The sequence below is a fragment of the Somniosus microcephalus genome, chromosome 24 (genome assembly GCF_052327205.1).
Source record: "Somniosus microcephalus isolate GS21.2 chromosome 24, FLI_Smic_1.0, whole genome shotgun sequence".
In the NCBI taxonomy this organism is placed as follows: Eukaryota; Metazoa; Chordata; class Chondrichthyes; order Squaliformes; family Somniosidae; genus Somniosus; species Somniosus microcephalus.
Window position 1 is genome coordinate 50,861,739 of NC_141010.1, and position 20,377 is coordinate 50,882,115.

Consider the following 20,377-nt stretch of genomic DNA (forward strand, 5'->3'; position numbering starts at 1 on the left):
TAGAGATCACGACAGACTGGCGTAGTGTTCACAACAGACAGGTGTAGAGTTCACGACAGACTGGTGTAGAGTTCACAACAGACTGGTGTAGTGTTCACAACAGACTGAGGTAATGTTCACAACAGACTGGGGTAGAGTTCACAACAGGCTGGGGTAGAGATCACGACAGACTGGTGTAGTGTTCACAACAGACTGGTGTAATGTTCACAACAGACTGGTGTAGCGTTCACGACAGGCTGGTGTAGTGTTCACGACAGACTGGTGTAGGGCTCACAACAGACTGGTGTAGTGTTCATGACAGACTGGTGTAGTGTTCACAACAGACTGGTGTAGTGTTCACAACAGACTGGTGTAGTGTTCACAACAGGCTGGTGTAGGGTTCACAACAGACTGGTGTAGTGTTCACGACAGACTGGTGTAGAGTTCACAACAGACTGGTGTAGTGTTCACGACAGACTGGTGTGGAGTTCACAACAGACTGGTGTAGAATTCACAACACACTGGTACAGAGTTCACAACAGACTGGTGTAGTGTTCACAACAGACTGGTGTAGTGTTCACGACAGACTGGTGTAGTGTTCACAACAGACTAGTGTAGAGTTCACGGCGGACTGGTGTGGTGTTCACAACAGACTGGTGTAGTGGTCACAACTGACTGGTGTGGAGTTCACAACAGACTGGTGTAGAATTCAGAACACACTGGTGCAGAGTTCACAACAGACTGGTGTAGTGTTCACAACAGACTGGTGTACTGTCCACAGCAGACTGGTGTAGCGTTCACAACAGACTGGTGTAGAATTCACAACAGACTGGTGTAGAGATCACAACAGACTGGTGTAGTGTTCACGATAGACTGGTGTAGTGTTCACAACAGACTGGTGTAGAGTTCACAATAGACCGGTGTAGAGTTCACAACAGACTGGTGTACTGTTCACAACAGACTGTGGTAGAGTTCTCAACAGACTGGTGTACTGTTCACAGCAGACTGGTGTAGTGTTCACAACAGACTGGTATAGTGTTCAGAACAGACTGGTGTAGTGTTCACAACAGACTGGTGTAGAGTTCACAACAGACTGGGGTAGAGTTCACGACAGACTGGTGTAGTGTTCACGACAGGCTGGTGATTTGTTCACATCAGACAGGTGTAGGGTTCACGATAGACTGGTGTTGAGTTCACAACAGACTGGTGTAGAGTTCACGACAGACTGGTGTAGTGTTCACAACAGACTAGTGTAGAGTTCACGACAGGCTGGTGTAGTGTTCACAACAGACTAGTGTAGAGTTCACGACAGGCTGGTATAGAGTTCATGACAGGCTGGTGTATTTACAACAGACTTAGGTAGAGTTCATGACAGACTGGTGTAGTGCTCACGACAGACTGGTGTAAAGTTCACAACAGATTGGTGTAGTGTTCACAACAGACTGGTGTAGAAGTCACGTCAGACTGGTGTAGTGTTCACGACAGACTGGTGCAGTGTTCAAGACAGACTGGTGCAGAGTTCACGACAGACTGGTGTAGAATTCACGACAGACTGGTGCAGAGTTCACGACAGACTGGTGTAGAATTCACAACAGATTGGTGTAGTGTTCACAACAGACTGGTGTCGTGTTCAGAACAGACTGGTGTAGTGTTCACAACAGACTGGTGTAGAGTTCACGACAGGCCGGGTAGAGTTCACGACAGACTGGTGTAGTGTTGACAACAGACTGTAGTGTTGACAACAGACAGGTGTAGTGTTCACGACAGACTGGTGTGGAGTTCACAACAGACTGGTGTAGAATTCACAACACACTGGTGCAGAGTTCACAACAGACTGGTGTAGTGTTCAGAACAGACTGGTGTAGTGTTCACAACAGAGTGGTGTAGTGTTCACAACAGACTGGGGTAGAGTTCGCGACAGGCTGGGGTAGAGATCACGACAGACTGGCGTAGTGTTCACAACAGACAGGTGTAGAGTTCACGACAGACTGGTGTAGAGTTCACAACAGACTGGTGTAGTGTTCACAACAGACTGAGGTAATGTTCACAACAGACTGGGGTAGAGTTCACAACAGGCTGGGGTAGAGATCACGACAGACTGGTGTAGTGTTCACAACAGACTGGTGTAATGTTCACAACAGACTGGTGTAGCGTTCACGACAGGCTGGTGTAGTGTTCACGACAGACTGGTGTAGGGCTCACAACAGACTGGTGTAGTGTTCATGACAGACTGGTGTAGTGTTCACAACAGACTGGTGTAGTGTTCACAACAGACTGGTGTAGTGTTCACAACAGGCTGGTGTAGGGTTCACAACAGACTGGTGTAGTGTTCACGACAGACTGGTGTAGAGTTCACAACAGACTGGTGTAGTGTTCACGACAGACTGGTGTGGAGTTCACAACAGACTGGTGTAGAATTCACAACACACTGGTACAGAGTTCACAACAGACTGGTGTAGTGTTCACAACAGACTGGTGTAGTGTTCACGACAGACTGGTGTAGTGTTCACAACAGACTAGTGTAGAGTTCACGGCGGACTGGTGTGGTGTTCACAACAGACTGGTGTAGTGGTCACAACTGACTGGTGTGGAGTTCACAACAGACTGGTGTAGAATTCAGAACACACTGGTGCAGAGTTCACAACAGACTGGTGTAGTGTTCACAACAGACTGGTGTACTGTCCACAGCAGACTGGTGTAGCGTTCACAACAGACTGGTGTAGAATTCACAACAGACTGGTGTAGAGATCACAACAGACTGGTGTAGTGTTCACGATAGACTGGTGTAGTGTTCACAACAGACTGGTGTAGAGTTCACAATAGACCGGTGTAGAGTTCACAACAGACTGGTGTACTGTTCACAACAGACTGTGGTAGAGTTCTCAACAGACTGGTGTACTGTTCACAGCAGACTGGTGTAGTGTTCACAACAGACTGGTATAGTGTTCAGAACAGACTGGTGTAGTGTTCACAACAGACTGGTGTAGTGTTCACAACAGACTGGGGTAGAGTTCACGACAGCCTGGGGTAGAGTTCACAACAGACTGGTGTAGTGTTCACAACAGACTGGTGTAGGGCTCACAACAGACTGGTGTAGTGTTCATGACAGACTGGTGCAGTGTTCAAAACAGGCTGGTGCAGGGCTCACAACAGACTGGTGTAGTGTTCATGACAGACTGGTGTAGTGTTCACAACAGACTGATGTAGTGTTCACGACAGGCTGGGTAGAGTTCACGACAGACTGGTGTAGTGTTCACAACAGACTGGTGTAAAGTTCACAACAGACTGGTGTAGTGCTCAAGACAGACTGGTGTAGTGTTCACAACAGACTGGTGTAAAGTTCACAACAGACTGGTGTAGTGTTCACAACAGACTGATGTAGAGTTCACAACAGACTGGTGTAGTGTTTACGACAGACTGGTGCAGAGTTCACGACAGACTGGTGTAGTGTTCACAACAGACTGGTGTGGAGTTCACAACAGACTGGTGTAAAGTTCACAACAGACTGGTGTAGTGTTCACAACAGACTGATGTAGAGTTCACAACAGACTGGTGTAGTGTTTACGACAGACTGGTGCAGAGTTCACAACAGACTGGTGTAGTGTTCACGACAGACTGGTGTGGAGTTCACAACAGACTGGTGTAGAATTCACAACACACTGGTGCAGAGTTCACAACAAACTGGTGTAGTGTTCACAACAGACTGGTGTAATGTTCACAACAGACTGGGGAAGAGTTCACGACAGGCAGGGGTTGAGTACACGACAGACTGGTGTAGTGTTCACAACAGACTGGTGTAGCGATCACGACAAACTGGTGTAGTGTTTACAACAGACTGGTGTAGAGTTCACGACAAACTGGTGTAGCGTTCACGACAGGCTTGTGTAGTGTTCACAACAGATTGGTGTAGGGCTCACAACAGACTGGTGTAGTGTTCATGACAGACTGGTGTAGTGTTCACAACAGGCTGGTGTACGGCTCACAACAGACTGGTGTAGAGTTCACAACAGGCTGGGGTAGAGTTCACAACAGACTGGTGTAGTGTTCACAACAGGCTGGGGTAGAGTTCACAACAGGCTGGGGTAGAGTTCACAACAGACTGGTGTAGTGTTCACAACAGACTGGTGTAGTGTTCATGACAGACTGGTGTTGTGTTCACAACAGGCTGGTGTAGTGTTCACAACAGACTGGTGTAGTGTTCACAACAGGCTGAAGTAGTGTACACTACAGGCTGGGTAGAGTTCACGACAGACTGGAGTAGTGTTCACAAGAGACTGGTGTAGTGTTAACAAAAGACTGGTGTAGTGTTCACGACAGACTGGTGTAGATTTCACAACAGACTGGTGTAGAGTTCACGACAGAATGGTGTAGAGTTCACAACAGACTGGTGCAGAGTTCACGACAGACTGGTGTAATGTTCACGACAGACTGGTGCGGAGTTCACAACAGACTAGTGCAGAATTCACAACAGACTGGTGTAGAGTTCACGACAGGCTGGAGTAGAGTTCACGACAGACTGATGTAGAGTTCACGAAACAATAGTGTAGAGTTCATGACAGACTGGTGTAGCATTAACGACAGACTGGTGTAGGGCTCACAACAGACTGGTGTAGTGTTCATGACAGACTGGTGTAGTGTTCACAACAGACTGGTGTAGTGTTCACAACAGGCTGGTGTAGTGTTCACAACAGGCTGGTGTAGGGTTCACAACAGACTGGTGTAGTGTTCACGACAGACTGGTGTAGAATTCACAACAGACTGGTGTAGTGTTCACGACAGACTTGTGTGGAGTTCACAACAGACTGGTGTAGAATTCACAACACACTGGTACAGAGTTCACGACAGACTGTTGTAGTGTTCACGACAGACTGGAGTAGTGTTCACAACAGACTTGTGTAAAGTTCACAACAGACTGGTGTAGTGTTCACAAAAGATTGGTGTAGAGTTCACAAGAGACTGGTGTAGTGTTAACAAAAGACTGGTGTAGTGTTCACGACAGACTGGTGTAGATTTCACAACAGACTGGTGTAGAGTTCACGACAGAATGGTGTAGAGTTCACAACAGACTGGTGCAGAGTTCACGACAGACTGGTGTAATGTTCACGACAGACTGGTGCGGAGCTCACAACAGACTAGTGCAGAATTCACAACACACTGGTGCAGAGTTCACAACAGACTGGTGTAGAGATCAAAACAGACTGGTGTAGTGTTCACAACAGACTGGTGTAGAGTTCACGACAGGCTGGAGTAGAGTTCACGACAGACTGATGTAGAGTTCACGAAACAATAGTGTAGAGTTCATGACAGACTGGTGTAGCGTTCACGACAGGCTGGTGTAGGGCTCACAACAGACTGGTGTAGTGTTCATGACAGACTGGTGTAGTGTTCACAACAGACTGGTGTAGTGTTCACAACAGGCTGGTGTAGGGTTCACAACAGACTGGTGTAGTGTTCACGACAGACTGATGTAGAGTTCACAACAGACTGGTGTAGTTTTCACGACAGACTGGTGTAGAATTCACAACAGACTGGTGTAGAATTCACAACACACTGGTACAGAGTTCGCAACAGACTGGTGTAGTATTCACAACAGTCTGGTGTAGTGCTCATGACAGACTAGTGTAGTGTTCACAACAGACTAGTGTCGAGTTCACGACGGACTGGTATAGAGTTCATGACAGGCTGGTGTAGTGTTTACAACAGACTGGTGTAGGCTTCACAACAGACTGGTGTAGAGTTCACGACAGACTGGTGTAATGTTCACGACAGACTTGTGTAGAGTTCGCAACAGACTATTGTAGAGTTCACGACAGACTGGTATAGAGTTCATGACAGGCTGGTGTAGTGTTTACAACAGACTGGTGTAAAGTTCACAACAGGCTGGTGTAGTGTTCACAACAGACTGGTGTAGAGTTCACAACAGACTGGTGTAGAGTTCACAACAGACTGGTGTAATGTTCACGACAGACTGGTGCGGAGTTCACAACAGACTAGTGCAGAATTCACAACAGACTGGTGTAGAGTTCACGACAGGCTGGAGTAGAGTTCACGACAGACTGATGTAGAGTCCACGAAACAATAGTGTAGAGTTCATGACAGACTGGTGTAGCATTAACGACAGACTGGTGTAGGGCTCACAACAGACTGGTGTAGTGTTCATGACAGACTGGTGTAGTGTTCACAACAGACTGGTGTAGTGTTCACAACAGGCTGGTGTAGTGTTCACAACAGACTGGTGTAGAGTTCACAACAGACTGGTGTAGAGTTCACAACAGACTGGTGTAGTGTTCACAACAGACTGGTGTAGAGTTCACAACAGACTGGTGCAGAGTTCACGACAGACTGGTGTAGTGGTCACAACAGACTGGTGTAGAATTCACAACAGACTGGTGTAGTGTTCACAACAGACTGGTGTACTGTTCACAACAGACTTGTGTAGATATCTCAACAGACTGGTGTAGTGTTCACAACAGACTTGTGTAGATATCTCAACAGACTGGTGTAGTGTTCACAACAGACTGGTGCAGAGTTCACAATAGACCGGTGTAGAGTTCACAACAGACTGGTGTACTGTTCACAACAGACTGTGGTAGAGTTCACAACAGACTGGTGTAGTGTTCACAACAGACTGGTGTACTGTTCACAGCAGACTGGTATAGTGTTCGCAACAGACTGGTGTAGTGTTCACAACAGACTGGGGTAGTGTTCACAACAGCCTGGGGTAGAGTTCACAACAGACTGGTGTAATGTTCACAACAGACTGGTGTAATGTTCACAACAGACTGGTGTAGGGCTCGCAACAGACTGGTGTAGTGTTCATGACAGACTGGTGTAGAGTTCACGACAGGCTGGTATAGTGTTCACAACAGACTAGTGTAGAGTTCACGACAGGCTGGTATAGAATTCACAACAGATTGGTGTAGTGTTCACAACAGACTGGTGTCGTATTCAGAACAGACTGGTGTAGTGTTCACAACAGACTGGTGTAGAGTTCACGACAGGCTGGGTAGAGTTCACGACAGACTGGTGTAGTGGTCACAACAGACTGGTGTAGAATTCACACCACACTGGTGCAGAGTTCACAACAGACTGGTGTAGTGTTCACAACGGGCTGGTGTACTGTTCACAGCAGACTGGTGTAGAGTTCACAACAGACTGGTGTCGAGATCACCACAGATTGGTGTAGTGTTCACGACAGACTGGTGTAGTGTTCACAACAGACTGGTGTAGAGTTCACAAAAGACCGGTGTAGTGTTCACAACAGACTGGTGTACTGTTCACAACAGACTGTGGTAGAGTTCACAACAGACTGGTGTACTGTTCACAGCAGACTGGTGTAGTGTTCACAACAGACTGGTGTACTGTTCACAGCAGACTGGTATAGTGTTCACAACAGACTGGTGTACTGTTCACAACAGACTGTGGTAGAGTTCACAACAGACTGGTGTACTGTTCACAGCAGACTGGTGTAGTGTTCACAACAGACTGGTGTACTGTTCACAGCAGACTGGTATAGTGTTCACAACAGACTGGTGTAGAGTTCACAACAGACTGGTGTACTGTTCACAGCAGACTGGTGTAGTGTTCACAACAGACTGGTGTAGTGTTCACAACAGACTGGTGTACTGTTCACAGCAGACTGGTGTAGTGTTCACAACAGACTGGTGTAGTGTTCACAACAGACTGTGGTAGTGTTCACGACAGACAGGTGTAGAGTTCACAACAGACTGGTGTAGAGTTCACGACAGGCTGGTATAGAATTCACAACAGGCTGGTGTAGTGTTCATGACAGGCTGGTGTAGCGTTCACGACAGACTGGTGTAGTGTTCACAACAGACAGGTGTAGAGTTCACAACAGGCTGGTGTAGTGTTCATGACAGGCTGGTGTAGCGTTCACGACAGGCTGGTGTAGTGTTCACAACAGACTGGTGTAGGGCTCACAACAGACTGGTGTAGGGCTCACAACAGACTAGTGTAATGTTCACAACAGACTGGTGTAGTGTTCACGACAGATTGGTGTAGAGTTCACGAGAGATTGGTGTAGAGTTCACGAGAGACTGGTGTAGTGTTCACAAAAGACTGGTGTAGAGTTCTCAACAGACTGTTGTACAGTTCACAACAGATTGGTGTAGTGTTCTCAACAGACTGGTGTCATGTTCACAACAGACTGGTGTCGTGTTCACAACAGACTGGTGTAGTGTTCACAACAGACTGGTGTAGAGTTCACGACAGGCTGGGTAGATTTCACGACAGACTGGTGTTGTGTTGACAACAGACTGTAGTGTTGACAATGGACTGGTGTAGTGTTCACGACAGACTGATGTAGAGTTCAGAACAGACTGGTGTAGTGTTCACGACAGACTGGTGCAGAGTTCACAACAGACTGGTGTACTGTTCACGACAGACTGGTGTGGAGTTCACAACAGACTGGTGTAGAATTCACAACACACTGGTGCAGAGTTCACAACAGACTGGTGTAGTGTTCACAACAGACTGGTGTAGTGTTCACAACAGAGTGGTGTAGAGTTCACAACAGACTGGTGTAGTGTTTGTGGTGTATGTAACCTGTTCCACCTTAAGAGAACTTAAGCCTGTTCCACCTTAAGAGATGTACTACTTTCTCTGGCTGCGGTATACGTAATACCGGTGGTGACCACCGGTATATAAGTACTGTGTAGTGATATTGCTGTTAGTATAGCCCTGACCTCCAACTAGTAAAGACCTGTTGAAACGTTATTCTTGTAGTCTGTGTCCGTAATTAATCTTAAATACAATTAGAACACACAGACTTAACAGTGGCGACGAGTCCGATTCTTACCCTGCGGCAGTTTATATCCACGGCGGCTTCATCCACAGAACGGGCGTCGAAGAGAGGCATCCACCCTCATCACCCTGCTGGAAGACACGTCGCGCGGCAGGCATCGAGAACCCGGAGTGCAGAAGATATCCTGAACTCGAAGCCTCCATCAGCGGCAGTCAGCTATCTTCCTTCTACCTCGGTGGTGGGTAAGCCGGTCAGCGACGTGAGCAGAAAGTTGGCCGCGTTGGCTGTACAGACGGGGAGGGAAGACGGAGGAATAAGGGCGGTGAGATCGATCGCGACCGGAGATAAGGGCCGGGCCGCATTCGGGCCGAAAGGCGCAGCGCGGGGACATCAATCGCGGCTGGTGATAAGGGCTGGGCCGCATTCGGGCCAAAAAGGCGCAGCGTCTGGGGCGACTGAAGGCGCGAGAGCCGCGGTGAAGGCGAATGCAGCCGGTGCTAATAACCGGGCTGCAAGAAGGGCTGCGAGGCGCGACATCGGGGAAACGTGATGCCCGAGGGAGCCACGGTGAAGCGGAGACAGCGTCGGGGGAGTTACTAACCGCTGGGAAAGGGGAGCAGCAGCGGCACGCCAAACGCCATTGCAGCCAGCGGGTGAAGAAGGCGAGCGCGGGAAAGACCGCCAAGTGCGGGAAACCGCCATTTTGTAGGCGGAGGATGAAGACAAGAGCGGGAAGCCGCCATCTTGGAAAAAGGGAAATCACTAAAAAAAAAAAAAATTGCAACGATGCCTAAACATGGGAACATTAATACCTTTGATAGCGACATCGAAGATTGGGCCACATATGTAGAACGCATACAAAATTATTGTAAAGCAAATAAAATCCCAGATGATGAGAAAGCACTAACTTTATTAAACTTAATGGGTGCGAAGACATACGGGCAATTGAAACACCTTTTATCACCAGATGAACCGGCGGAGAAGACGTTCGAGGAGATTGTTACTGTCCTGAGAAATCATCTAAACCCCACGCCGCTGATGCTAGCGGAACGATTTAAATTTTACAGCAGAAAGCAGCTGAAAGATGAAAGCAATGCTGAATATTTAATGGAATTGCGTAAGCTAGCAAAGTACTGTCAGTTTGGAACGGACTAACAGATGCGCTAAGAGATAAATTTGTGTGTGGATTATTAAAAGAAGATACACAAAAGCGACTGCTCGAGGAGAATGAGCTGACGCTTGAGAAAGCGGTCACTATGGCAGCATCACACGAAGCCGCAGCGAGAGGCACGGCAGTAATGCAGCTACGGTCACCGGAACTCAGTACAAATCAATTGGTTTTGAGTACTGTAAAATGTTATCGTTGTAGAAAGACAACGCACGATCAGAACCAGTGTTGGTTTAAAAACCAAGAATGCAGAACGTGTGGCAGGCTTGGCCACATAGCTAAAGTATGCCGGTCAGGAAAGAAGACCAGCAACAAAAAGTCACCACAAGGAAAATACATAAAGGTACACAAGGTGACAAAGAACAGTTCGAACGAACAGAAGTCAGATTCAGACGCCAGCAGTAATGAACTGGGTAGCTTAAGAGTACACAACGTTGGTAAGGATGCAGATCTCCAGACAATTTGGGCCACACTTCAGATAGCAGGAGTCCAAGTAAAGATGGAATTGGACACTGGATCGGCATTGACGGTCATGAATAAGAAAGATTACAAAAGGTTATTCCAACATATTCCCCTACGGGATACGGAGATTATATTGAAAACATACACGGGGCAAAGAGTGTACCTCATCGGAAAGATAGAGGTAAAAGTGGTCCACAAGGGCAAAGAAAGCCAAGTAATGGACTTATATGTGCTACCTGAAGGAGGTCCACCACTACTGGGACGGGAGTGGATTAGGAAAATGAATATGGACTGGCACTCCTTAAAGGCACTAACGGTAGATTCCGGGGAAACAGATGTCAAACCTAAACGATTGTCCAGAATATTGGATGATGCTAAAGAGGTGTTCCAGCAGGGACTGGGAACACTGAGAGGAATTACGGCAAACATCAAGATTGATGAACATGCACACCCAAAATTTTTCAAAGCCAGACCGGTACCCTATGCAATACGACCTGCTGTAGAAGCGGAACTGGAAGCGCTAGAACGTTCAGGTGTACTGTCTAAGGTAGATTGGAGTGAGTGGGCTACGCCCATTGTTCCCGTTATGAAACGTCCTTCGAGCAACAAGCCAGGAGAACCAGGGAAGGTTCGCATCTGTGGAGACTTCAAGATCACCGTTAATCCGGTGCTTCACACGGTGCAGTATCCACTTCCGCGGATTGAGGATATTTTTGCTTCGTTGTCTGGCGGGAAACACTTCACCAAGATAGACCTGGCGCAGGCGTACTTGCAGATGGAGGTTGAAGAAGAGTCACGCCAGTACCTCACGATCAACACGCATAGAGGTTTGTACCGGTATAATAGGCTGGTTTTTGGAGTGGCATCGGCTCCAGCAATTTGGCAGAGGGCCATGGAGCAGGTATTACAGGGAATTCCAGGCACACAATGTTACCTGGACGATATTCTGATTACAGGAGATGGTGATGAAGAACACCTCGCAAACTTGGAACTGGTGCTCAACAGACTGAAAGAGTATGGACTTCGAGTTAATCGGTAGAAATGTGAGTTCTTTCAGAAGCGGATCTCGTACTGTGGTCATGTCATTGACTGGGAGGGGCTTCATAAGTCTCCTGACAAGATAGAGGCAGTTGTAAAGGCTCCCGCTCCGGATAATGTCTCTCAGTTAAGGTCGTTTCCAGGATTGATTAACTATTACCTTAAGTTTCTACCGAATCTATCCACGGTACTGCACCCGCTGAACGCTCTTTTACAGAAGGGGGTACCATGGGAATGGAGCGAAAACTGTAAGAAGGCATTTCGCAAAAGCAAAGAATTGATCACCTCAGAGGAAGTGTTGGCTCACTTCAACCCAACACTGCCTATTCGGTTGGCTTGTGATGCTTCTCCATATGGTATTGGGGCAGTACTCTCACACAAGTTGCCAAGTGGCACGGAAAGGCCAGTCGCGTTTGCATCCAGATCATTGACCTCCGCTGAGCGCAACTATGCGCAGATCGATAGGGAGGCTCTCAGCCTTGTATGGGGAGTGAAGAAGTTTAATCATTACCTGCAGGGCCAAAAATTCACACTTCTGACAGACCATCAGCCGTTGGTATCCATTTTTAACCCTAAGAAGGGTGTTTCGGTGATGACAGCACAGAGACTCCAGAGATGGTCCCTTTTCCTAGGGGCATATCAATATCAAATAGAATTCAAAGGTACAAAGCAGCATGACAATGCTGATGGGCTGTCGCGCCTGCCACTACCTGAAGAAGAGACGACGAAAGTTGACCCTGTTGAGTTATTTCATTCGACCGTCATCGAGTGTTTACCAGTCACCAATGCAAGTATTGAAAGAGAAACCAGGAACGACCCGACACTGTCCCGAGTCTACGAGGTGACAGTGAAAGGATGGCCAACACATGGTGATCTCTGTTACTGGCATTCTCGGCAAGGCGAGACCAGCTGTCCGTCTGCCATGGTACTTTGATGTACGGGACAAGAGTGATTATTCCTCCCAAGTTAAGGGAAAGAGTTCTAAAGGAACTGCATGAAGGTCATCTGGGGGGAGTTAAGATGAAAAGTCTTGCTAGGGTGGCCGGGTATTGACCAACAGATAGAGGAGTTGACAAAAAGCTGCGCTGGGTGCCAAAAAGTGCAAAATGCACCTCCGATCGCTCCGCTACACCCATGGGAATGGCCTTCAGCCCCATGGCAACGCGTACATATTGACTTTGCTGGTCCATTCATGGACTCCATGTTCCTAATTGCGGTGGACGCACATTCCAAATGGCCAGAAGTGATCAAGATGAATACCACTACTTCAGAAAAGACAATTGCGGTGTTAAGAACAATATTCGCAAGGAACGGATTGCCAGAACAGATATGTTCAGACAACGGACCACAGTTCGTGTCGGAAGAATTCCAAAAATTCTTAAAGAAGAATGGGGTGAAACATTATACCTCTGCCCCATATCATCCGGCGACAAACGGGTTAGCCGAGAGATTTGTCCAAACATTCAAAAAGGCAATAAAGGCCATGAACGATGATCAGATTCCGCTACAACACAAGGTGGACAATTTCCTAATGGCATATCGAAACGCCGCTCATGCAGTAACTAACCAAAGTCCTGCCATGATGTTTTATACAGGAGGTTGCGGTCCAGGTTGGACTTGTTAAAACCAAATGTGCGGAGGGAAGTGGAAAACAAACAGTTCCGGCATATTAATAACAAGACCACTCGAAGTTTCGAAGTAGGACAACCAGTGTTGGCAAGGGACTATGGAAACGAAAAATGGCAGTCCGGAACAATTCGGGCCAGACAAGGACCTCTGATGTACACAGTAGATATTGGTAACAATGTGATAAGGCGTCATGCGGATCAACTGGTAGAATCGAGAGCAAGGGTCGAACCCATGGTTGCGACAGAGACAACTGTGGAAGACGTTAATGAACCTGAAGCATCTACCTCGGCAGGGAATGTACCTGATGATGACGTCCAATACATAGGAAACCAACTAGAGGAGTCACCTCAGCAACAAGAATCAGAGACCACTGAAAGGCGTTATCCAACCCGAATCAGATGGCCTCCTGAGAGACTGAACCTTTGAACTGTTTATACCTGAAGTTATATATGTATATATGTTATTATGTTATGTTAAATGGGGATATGACTGTTAAGCTAAAAAGGGAGGATTGTGGTGTATGTAACCTGTTCCACCTTAAGAGAACTTAAGCCTGTTCCACCTTAAGAGATGTACTACTTTCTCTGGCTGCTGTATACGTAATACCAGTGGTGACCACCGGTATATAAGTACTGTGTAGTGATATTGCTGTTAGTATAGCCCTGACCTCCAACTAGTAAAGACCTGTTGAAACGTTATTCTTGTAGTCTGTGTCAGTAATTAATCTTAAATACAACTAGAACACACAGACTTAACAGTGTTCACAACAGACAGGTGTAGAGTTCACAACAGACAGGTGTAGAGTTCACAACAGACTGGTGTAGTGTTCACAACAGACTGGGGTAGTGTTCACAACAGACTGGGGTAGAGCTCACAACAGGCTGGGGTAGAGATCACGACAGACTGGTGTAGAGTTCACGACAGAAAGGTGTAGCGTTCACGACAGGCTGGTGTAGTGTTCACAACAGACTGGTGTAATGTTCACAACAGACTGGTGTAGCGTTCACGACAGGCTGGTGTAGTATTCACGACAGACTGGTGTAGGGCTCACAACAGACTGGTGTAGTGTTCATGACAGACTGGTGTAGTGTTCACAACAGACTGGTGTAGTGTTCACAACAGGCTGGTGTAGGGTTCACAACAGACTGGTGTAGTGTTCACGACAGACTGGTGTAGAGTTCACAACAGACTGGTGTAGTGTTCACAACAGACTGGTGTAGTGTTCATGACAGACTGGTGTAGTGTTCACGACAGACTGGTGTAGTGTTCACAACAGGCTGGTGTAGGGTTCACAACAGACTGGTGTAGTGTTCACGACAGACTGGTGTAGAGTTCACAACAGACTGGTGTAGTGTTCACAACAGACTGGTGTAGTGTTCACAACAGACTGGTGTAGTGTTCACGACAGACTGGTGTAATGTTCACAAGAGACTGGTGTAGAGTTCACGACAGACTCGTGTAGAGTTCATGATAGGCTGGTGTAGTGTTCACAACAGACTGGTGTAGTGTTCACAACAGACTGGTGTAGTGTTCACGACAGACTGGTGTAATGTTCACAACAGACTGGTGTAGAGTTCACGACAGACTCGTGTAGAGTTCATGATAGGCTGGTGTAGTGTTCACAACAGACTGGTGTAGAGTTCACAACAGAGTGGTGTAGTGTTCACAACAGACTGGTGTAGTGTTCACAACAGACTGGTGTAGTGTTTACAACAGACTGGTGTAGAGTTCACAACAGACTGGTGTAGTGTTCACAACAGACTGGTGTAATGTTCACAACAGACTGGTGTAGAGTTCACAACAGACTGGTGTAATGTTCACAACAGACTGGTGTAGGGTTCACAACAGTCTGGTGTAGAGTTCACAACAGGCTGGTGTAGTGTTCACAACAGACTGGTGCAGAGTTCACGACAGGCTGGGTAGAGTTCACAACAGACTGGTGCAGAGTTCACAACAGACTGGTGTAGTGTTCACAACAGACTGGTGCAGAGTTCACAACAGGCTGGTGTAGTGTTCACAACAGACTGGTGTAGTGTTCACAACAGACTGGTGTAGAGTTCACGACAGACTGGTGTAGTGGTCACAACAGACTGGTGTGGAGTTCACAACAGACTGGTGTAGAATTCACAACACACTGGTGCAGAGTTCACAACAGACTGGTGTAGTGTTCACAACAGACTGGTGTACTGTTCACAGCAGACTGGTGTAGTGTTCACAACAGACTGGTGTAGTGTTCACAACAGACTGGTGTACTGTTCACAGCAGACTGGTGTAGTGTTCACAAGAGACTGGTGTACTGTTCACAGCAGACTGGTATAGTGTTCACATCAGACTGGTGTAGTGTTCACAACAGACTGGTGTAGGGCTCACAACAGACTGGGGTAGAGTTCACGACAGGCTGGGGTAGAGAGCACGACAGACTGGTGTGGTGTTCACAACAGACTGGTGTTGTGTTCACAACAGACTGGGGTAGAGTTCACGACAGGCTCGGGTAGAGATCACGACAGACTGGTGTGGTGTTCACAACAGACTGGTGTAGTGTTCACGACAGACTGGTGTAGAGTTCACAACAGGCTGGTGTAGTGTTCACAACAGGCTGGTGTAGTGTTCATGACAGACTGGTGTAGTGTTCATGACAGACTGGTGTAGAGTTCACAACAGGCTGGTGTAGTGTTCATGACATGCTGGTGTAGGGCTCACAACAGACTGGTGTAGTGTTCATGACAGACTGGTGTAGTGTTCACAACAGGCTGGTGTAGGGCTCACAACAGGCTGGTGTAGGGCTCACAACAGACTGGTGTAGTGTTCATGACAGACTGGTGTTGTGTTCACAACAGACTGGTGTAGTGTTCACAACAGACTGATGTAGTGTTCACGACAGGCTGGGTAGAGTTCATGAGAGATTGGTGTCGAGTTCACGAGAGACTGGTGTAGTGTTCGCGACAGACTGGTGTAGTGTTGACAACAGACTGCTGTAGAATTCACAACAGACTTGTGTAGTGTTCACAACAGACTGGTGCAGAGTTCACAACAGACTTGTGTAGTGTTCACGATAGATTGGTGTGGAGTTCACAACAGACTGGTGTAGAATTCATAACACACTGGTGCAGAGTTCACAACAGACTGGTGTTGTGTTCACAACAGACTGGTGTAGTGTTCACAACAGACTGGTGTAGAGTTCACCACAGACTGGTGTAGTGTTCACAACAGACTGGTGTAGTGTTCACAACAGGCTGGTGTAGAGTTCACCACAGACTGGTGTAATGTTCACAACAGACTGGTGTAGTGTTCACAACAGACTGGTGTAGAGTTCACCACAGACTGGTGTAGTGTTCACAACAGACTGGTGTAGAGTTTACCACAGACTGGTGTAGAGTTCACAACAGACTGGGGAAGAGTTCACGACAGGCTGGGGTTGAGTTCACGACAGACTGGTGTAGTGTTCACAACAGACTGGTGTAGAGTTCACGACCGGCTGGTGTAGAGATCACAACAGACTGGTGTAGTGTTCACGACAGACTGGTGTAGCGTTCACGACAGGCTGGTGTAGTGTTTACAACAGATTGGTGTAGGGCTCACAACAGACTGGTGTAGTGTTCATGACAGACTGGTGTAGAGTTCACGACAGACTGGTGTAGTGTTGACAACAGACTGTAGTGTTCACAACAGACTGGTGTAGTGTTCACCACAGACTGATGTAGAGTTCACAACAGACTGGTGTAGTGTTCACGACAGACTGGTGCAGAGTTCACAACAGACTGGTGTAGTGTTCACAACAGACTGGGGTAAAGTTCACGACAGACTGGTGTAGTGTTCACCACAGACTGGTGTAGTGTTCACCACAGACTGATGTAGAGTTCACAACAGACTGGTGTAGTTTTCACGACAGACTGGTGTAGAGTTCACAACAGACTGGTGTAGTGTTCACAACAGACTGGGGTAAAGTTCACGACAGACTGGTGTAGTGTTCACAACAGACTTGTGTAGCGTTCCTGACCGGCTGGTGTAGAGTTCACAACACACTGGTGTAGAATTCACAACAGGCTGGTGCAGTGTTCACAACAGTCTGGTGTAGTGTTCACGACAGACTGGTGTAGTGTTCACGACAGACTGGTGTAGAATTCATAAGACTGGTGTAGTGTTCACGACAGACTGTTGTCATGTTCACAACAGACATGTGTAGAATTCACAACAGACTGTTGTAGAGTTCATAACAGACTGATGTAGTATTCACGACAGACTGGTGTAGAATTCACAACACACTGGTGTAGAATTCACAACAGACTGGTGTAGAGTTCTCAACAGACTAATGTAGTGTTTACGACAGACTGATGTAGAATTCACAACACACTGGTGTAGAGTTCACAACAGAGTGGTGTAGTGTTCACAACAAACTGGTGTAGAGTTCACAACAGACTGGTGTAGTGTTCACGACAGACTGGTGTTGTGTTCACAACAGACTGGTGTAGTGTTCACAACAGAATGGTGTAGAATTCACAACAGATTTGTGTAGTGTTCACAACAGAGTGTTGTAGAGGTCACAACTGACTAGTGTAGAGTTCACAACAGACTGGTGTAGTGTTTACAACAGACTGGTGTAGAGTTCACAACAGACTGGTGTTGTGTTCACGACAGACTGGTGTTGTGTTCACAACAGACTGGTGTAGTGTTCACGAGAGACTGGTGTAGTGTTCACAACAGACTGGTGTAGTGTAGGGCTGGGTGTAGGGCAGATGACTTCCTTCCTAGGCTCTGCAGTATTTTTGGAGCTGGATGTTTGAGGTGTATGAGACATGACTTGTTAGTAAATTCATCCCCCCCGCCCGCACCCCCCACCCCCCATGTGGAGATATGCCCAACTTCCATTTGTCACTTCCCTGACACCGTGACTGAATTTGGGGCCAAGAGAGGCAAAAACATCACAAGTGTCGTCCTGTTTCTCACAACAGATTCAAGCAGCAACCAATTTAACATTCAAGCCGAGCAATTGGTGGTACTGTGGCGGGGGTGTGGTTGAATAAATGGATGGCTGCCAATGTGTGTGACTAAGCTGTAAAATACTTAACCATTAGGAATAGTATGGCGTCTTCTTGAATAAGGTCCTCACTGACTGTTTGAATAGAATCTGATAATGAAGTAGATTCGAAGGTCAGCTGCATAATGATTTCTTCCAGCACCGTGAAGCGCTGCCAGGCGTCATTGTGGAGTTCCTGCATAATATTCTCCTCTTCCATTCTCAGGAACTCATGAAGACGCACAAAGACCCTCCCGATGTGCTGCTCTGTCAATGATATTTCATCCTGGAGAAAGTAACCACAACACACAGTGTTGAAATGGCAAGGTGGAGGAGGAGGGAGCAGGAGGCTGAGTGAAGGAGGGAGGGCAAGAGTGAGTGAGCAGGATAGAAGGAGAAAAGAGACACCTCAGCCTCTGGTACAACATTCTCCAGTCGGCTTAAGGTTGCCGCTCCCCCACTTTGCACCTGGGTTTTGATTGGTCCGCCTTAAAATGATGAAAACGTAAAGTGGGTGCAAAATAGGTTTGGCAGCACTGGTTGGCCATATTCCTGGAGGTGTCATCACATGACCTCCTGCCTCCAATCACCCCGCCCCCACACTGCTGCCATTGGTCGCCCACCTTCCCACAGCCAATTGGAAAGCGAATAGACTCTTCATTACCCGATTGGATGACTCTTGACTGTCAATCAAACAGCCTTTTCCCCCAGGTCAACCTTTTACAACTAACAAACAAAAGTTTTCAAATAAATGTTTTTTTAAAACACTATCTTTAATGCCCCTGTGATCTTTCTCCCGGGTGTTGCTCGCTGCAGTGTCCCGGGGTTTAATCTTCAATTCCTGGAGGCTCCAGGGCAATCCCGGAGGGATTGGCAACCCTACTGCAAAGGCCTGGTTCCGCTTACCTCTGTGTCCCATGGTGTGGAGACAGTGATTTGTTCAATTCATGTTTATTGCCAGCAAGACAAACATGAGACGTCCAGGCCAACCTACAAAACCCGGAAAACCACCACCTACAACTGAGAAACAGTCCCAAAGAAAAGGACTCTGGCCAAGGTCACTGCTTCAGGAGGTTGACTAAGCTCATTCATACATTGTATTAAAGGATTTTCAATAGTGTTTTGGGATCTGATTATTCTTCTGTGAAAACTGAAATCCAATGGCCTCATTCATGTATGACCTTCAGGAGTACGGTCGTGTCGTGTTTATGTTACTGGACCAGTAATCCTGAGAACTGTGAGTTCAAATCCAACCAGGGCAGTTTGAGAATTTGCATTTAGTTCAAAAAAAAATCTGGAAATAAAAAGCTGGTATCAGTAAAAGTGACCATGAAACTATTGGACTGTCATTAATAAATGTTGGCCTTGCCAAAAATGCCCATCACCTGAGAGTGAATTAAAAATAAAATAAAAACATTTAGGGGAAAAATTCAGTATTGCCCATTTTGGGGCGCTAATATCGGCCGGGCGCAAAGTTCAGCGCAAAATTCGCCTCTATCGCCCCTGGAGGTGATTTGAGCGCTAAATCAGGCGCTACACACCTCTCTTAAGGCGTAAACTTCAGGCGCTACCTCAGAACGCTACCGAAGCTCAGGCGATGTCCGTTACCGTGGAAGCCAGACACACTGGCGCCATCCAGCTCTTAAAGGGAGGGGCCACCTTGCTGACCAACCACACCCTACTCATTGCAGCCTTGAATCTCGGCCTGGAGGGAACCTCAAAAACAATTGTGTTGTAAGCACTAATGGATAGGCCCAGGGAAAGAGCTCGGCGCTTAGGAACCTCAATAGTGGTGCTGAGGGCCAAAACTCCTCAGGACAGCGTTAAAACCAAAAATTTTGCCGACAAGAAAAGGCAGGAAGTGTACGCCTTGAAATAGAGAGGTGTGTAGCGCTTGATTTAGCGCTCCAATCACCTCCGAGGCGATAGAAGCCAAGTTTGCAGTCGGAGGCGATAATTAGCGCCAGGCGCTAAACTTTGCGCCCAGCCAATAATTACGCCCCAAACTGGGCGATACCGAATCTCTCCCTCTATGGCTCCACACTGACTGCGCCGGAGGTATGGTGGAGACCCTGTTAACACACGTGAAGGTGTCGGCCATGGCGCAGTAGTAGCACGTCTAGCCTCTGGGTCAGCAGAATGTGGGTTCAAGTCCCACTCCAGAGACTTGAGCATAAAATCCAGACTGACACTCCAGTGGAGTGCTGCACTGTCTGGAGGTACTGTCCTTCAGATGAGACATTTAGCCAAGGCTCTGTCTCCTCTCTTAGGTGGGACGTAAAAGATCCTATTGCACTATTTTGTAGAAGAGCAGGGGAGTTCT

At 47.3% G+C, this 20,377-nt stretch overlaps 1 protein-coding gene across 1 annotated transcript in view; it reads right to left on the bottom strand.

The window, feature by feature from the left end:
- LOC147101480 (zinc-binding protein A33-like) overlaps positions 1 to 20,377 on the bottom strand; it is a 150,869-nt gene that overhangs the window by 66,706 nt on the left and 63,786 nt on the right. The window contains exon 5 of the mRNA XM_085966625.1: positions 18,107 to 18,340. Within this exon, the coding sequence (XP_085822751.1) occupies positions 18,107 to 18,340 (234 nt within the window). The remainder of the gene's footprint in view (positions 1 to 18,106; positions 18,341 to 20,377) is intronic.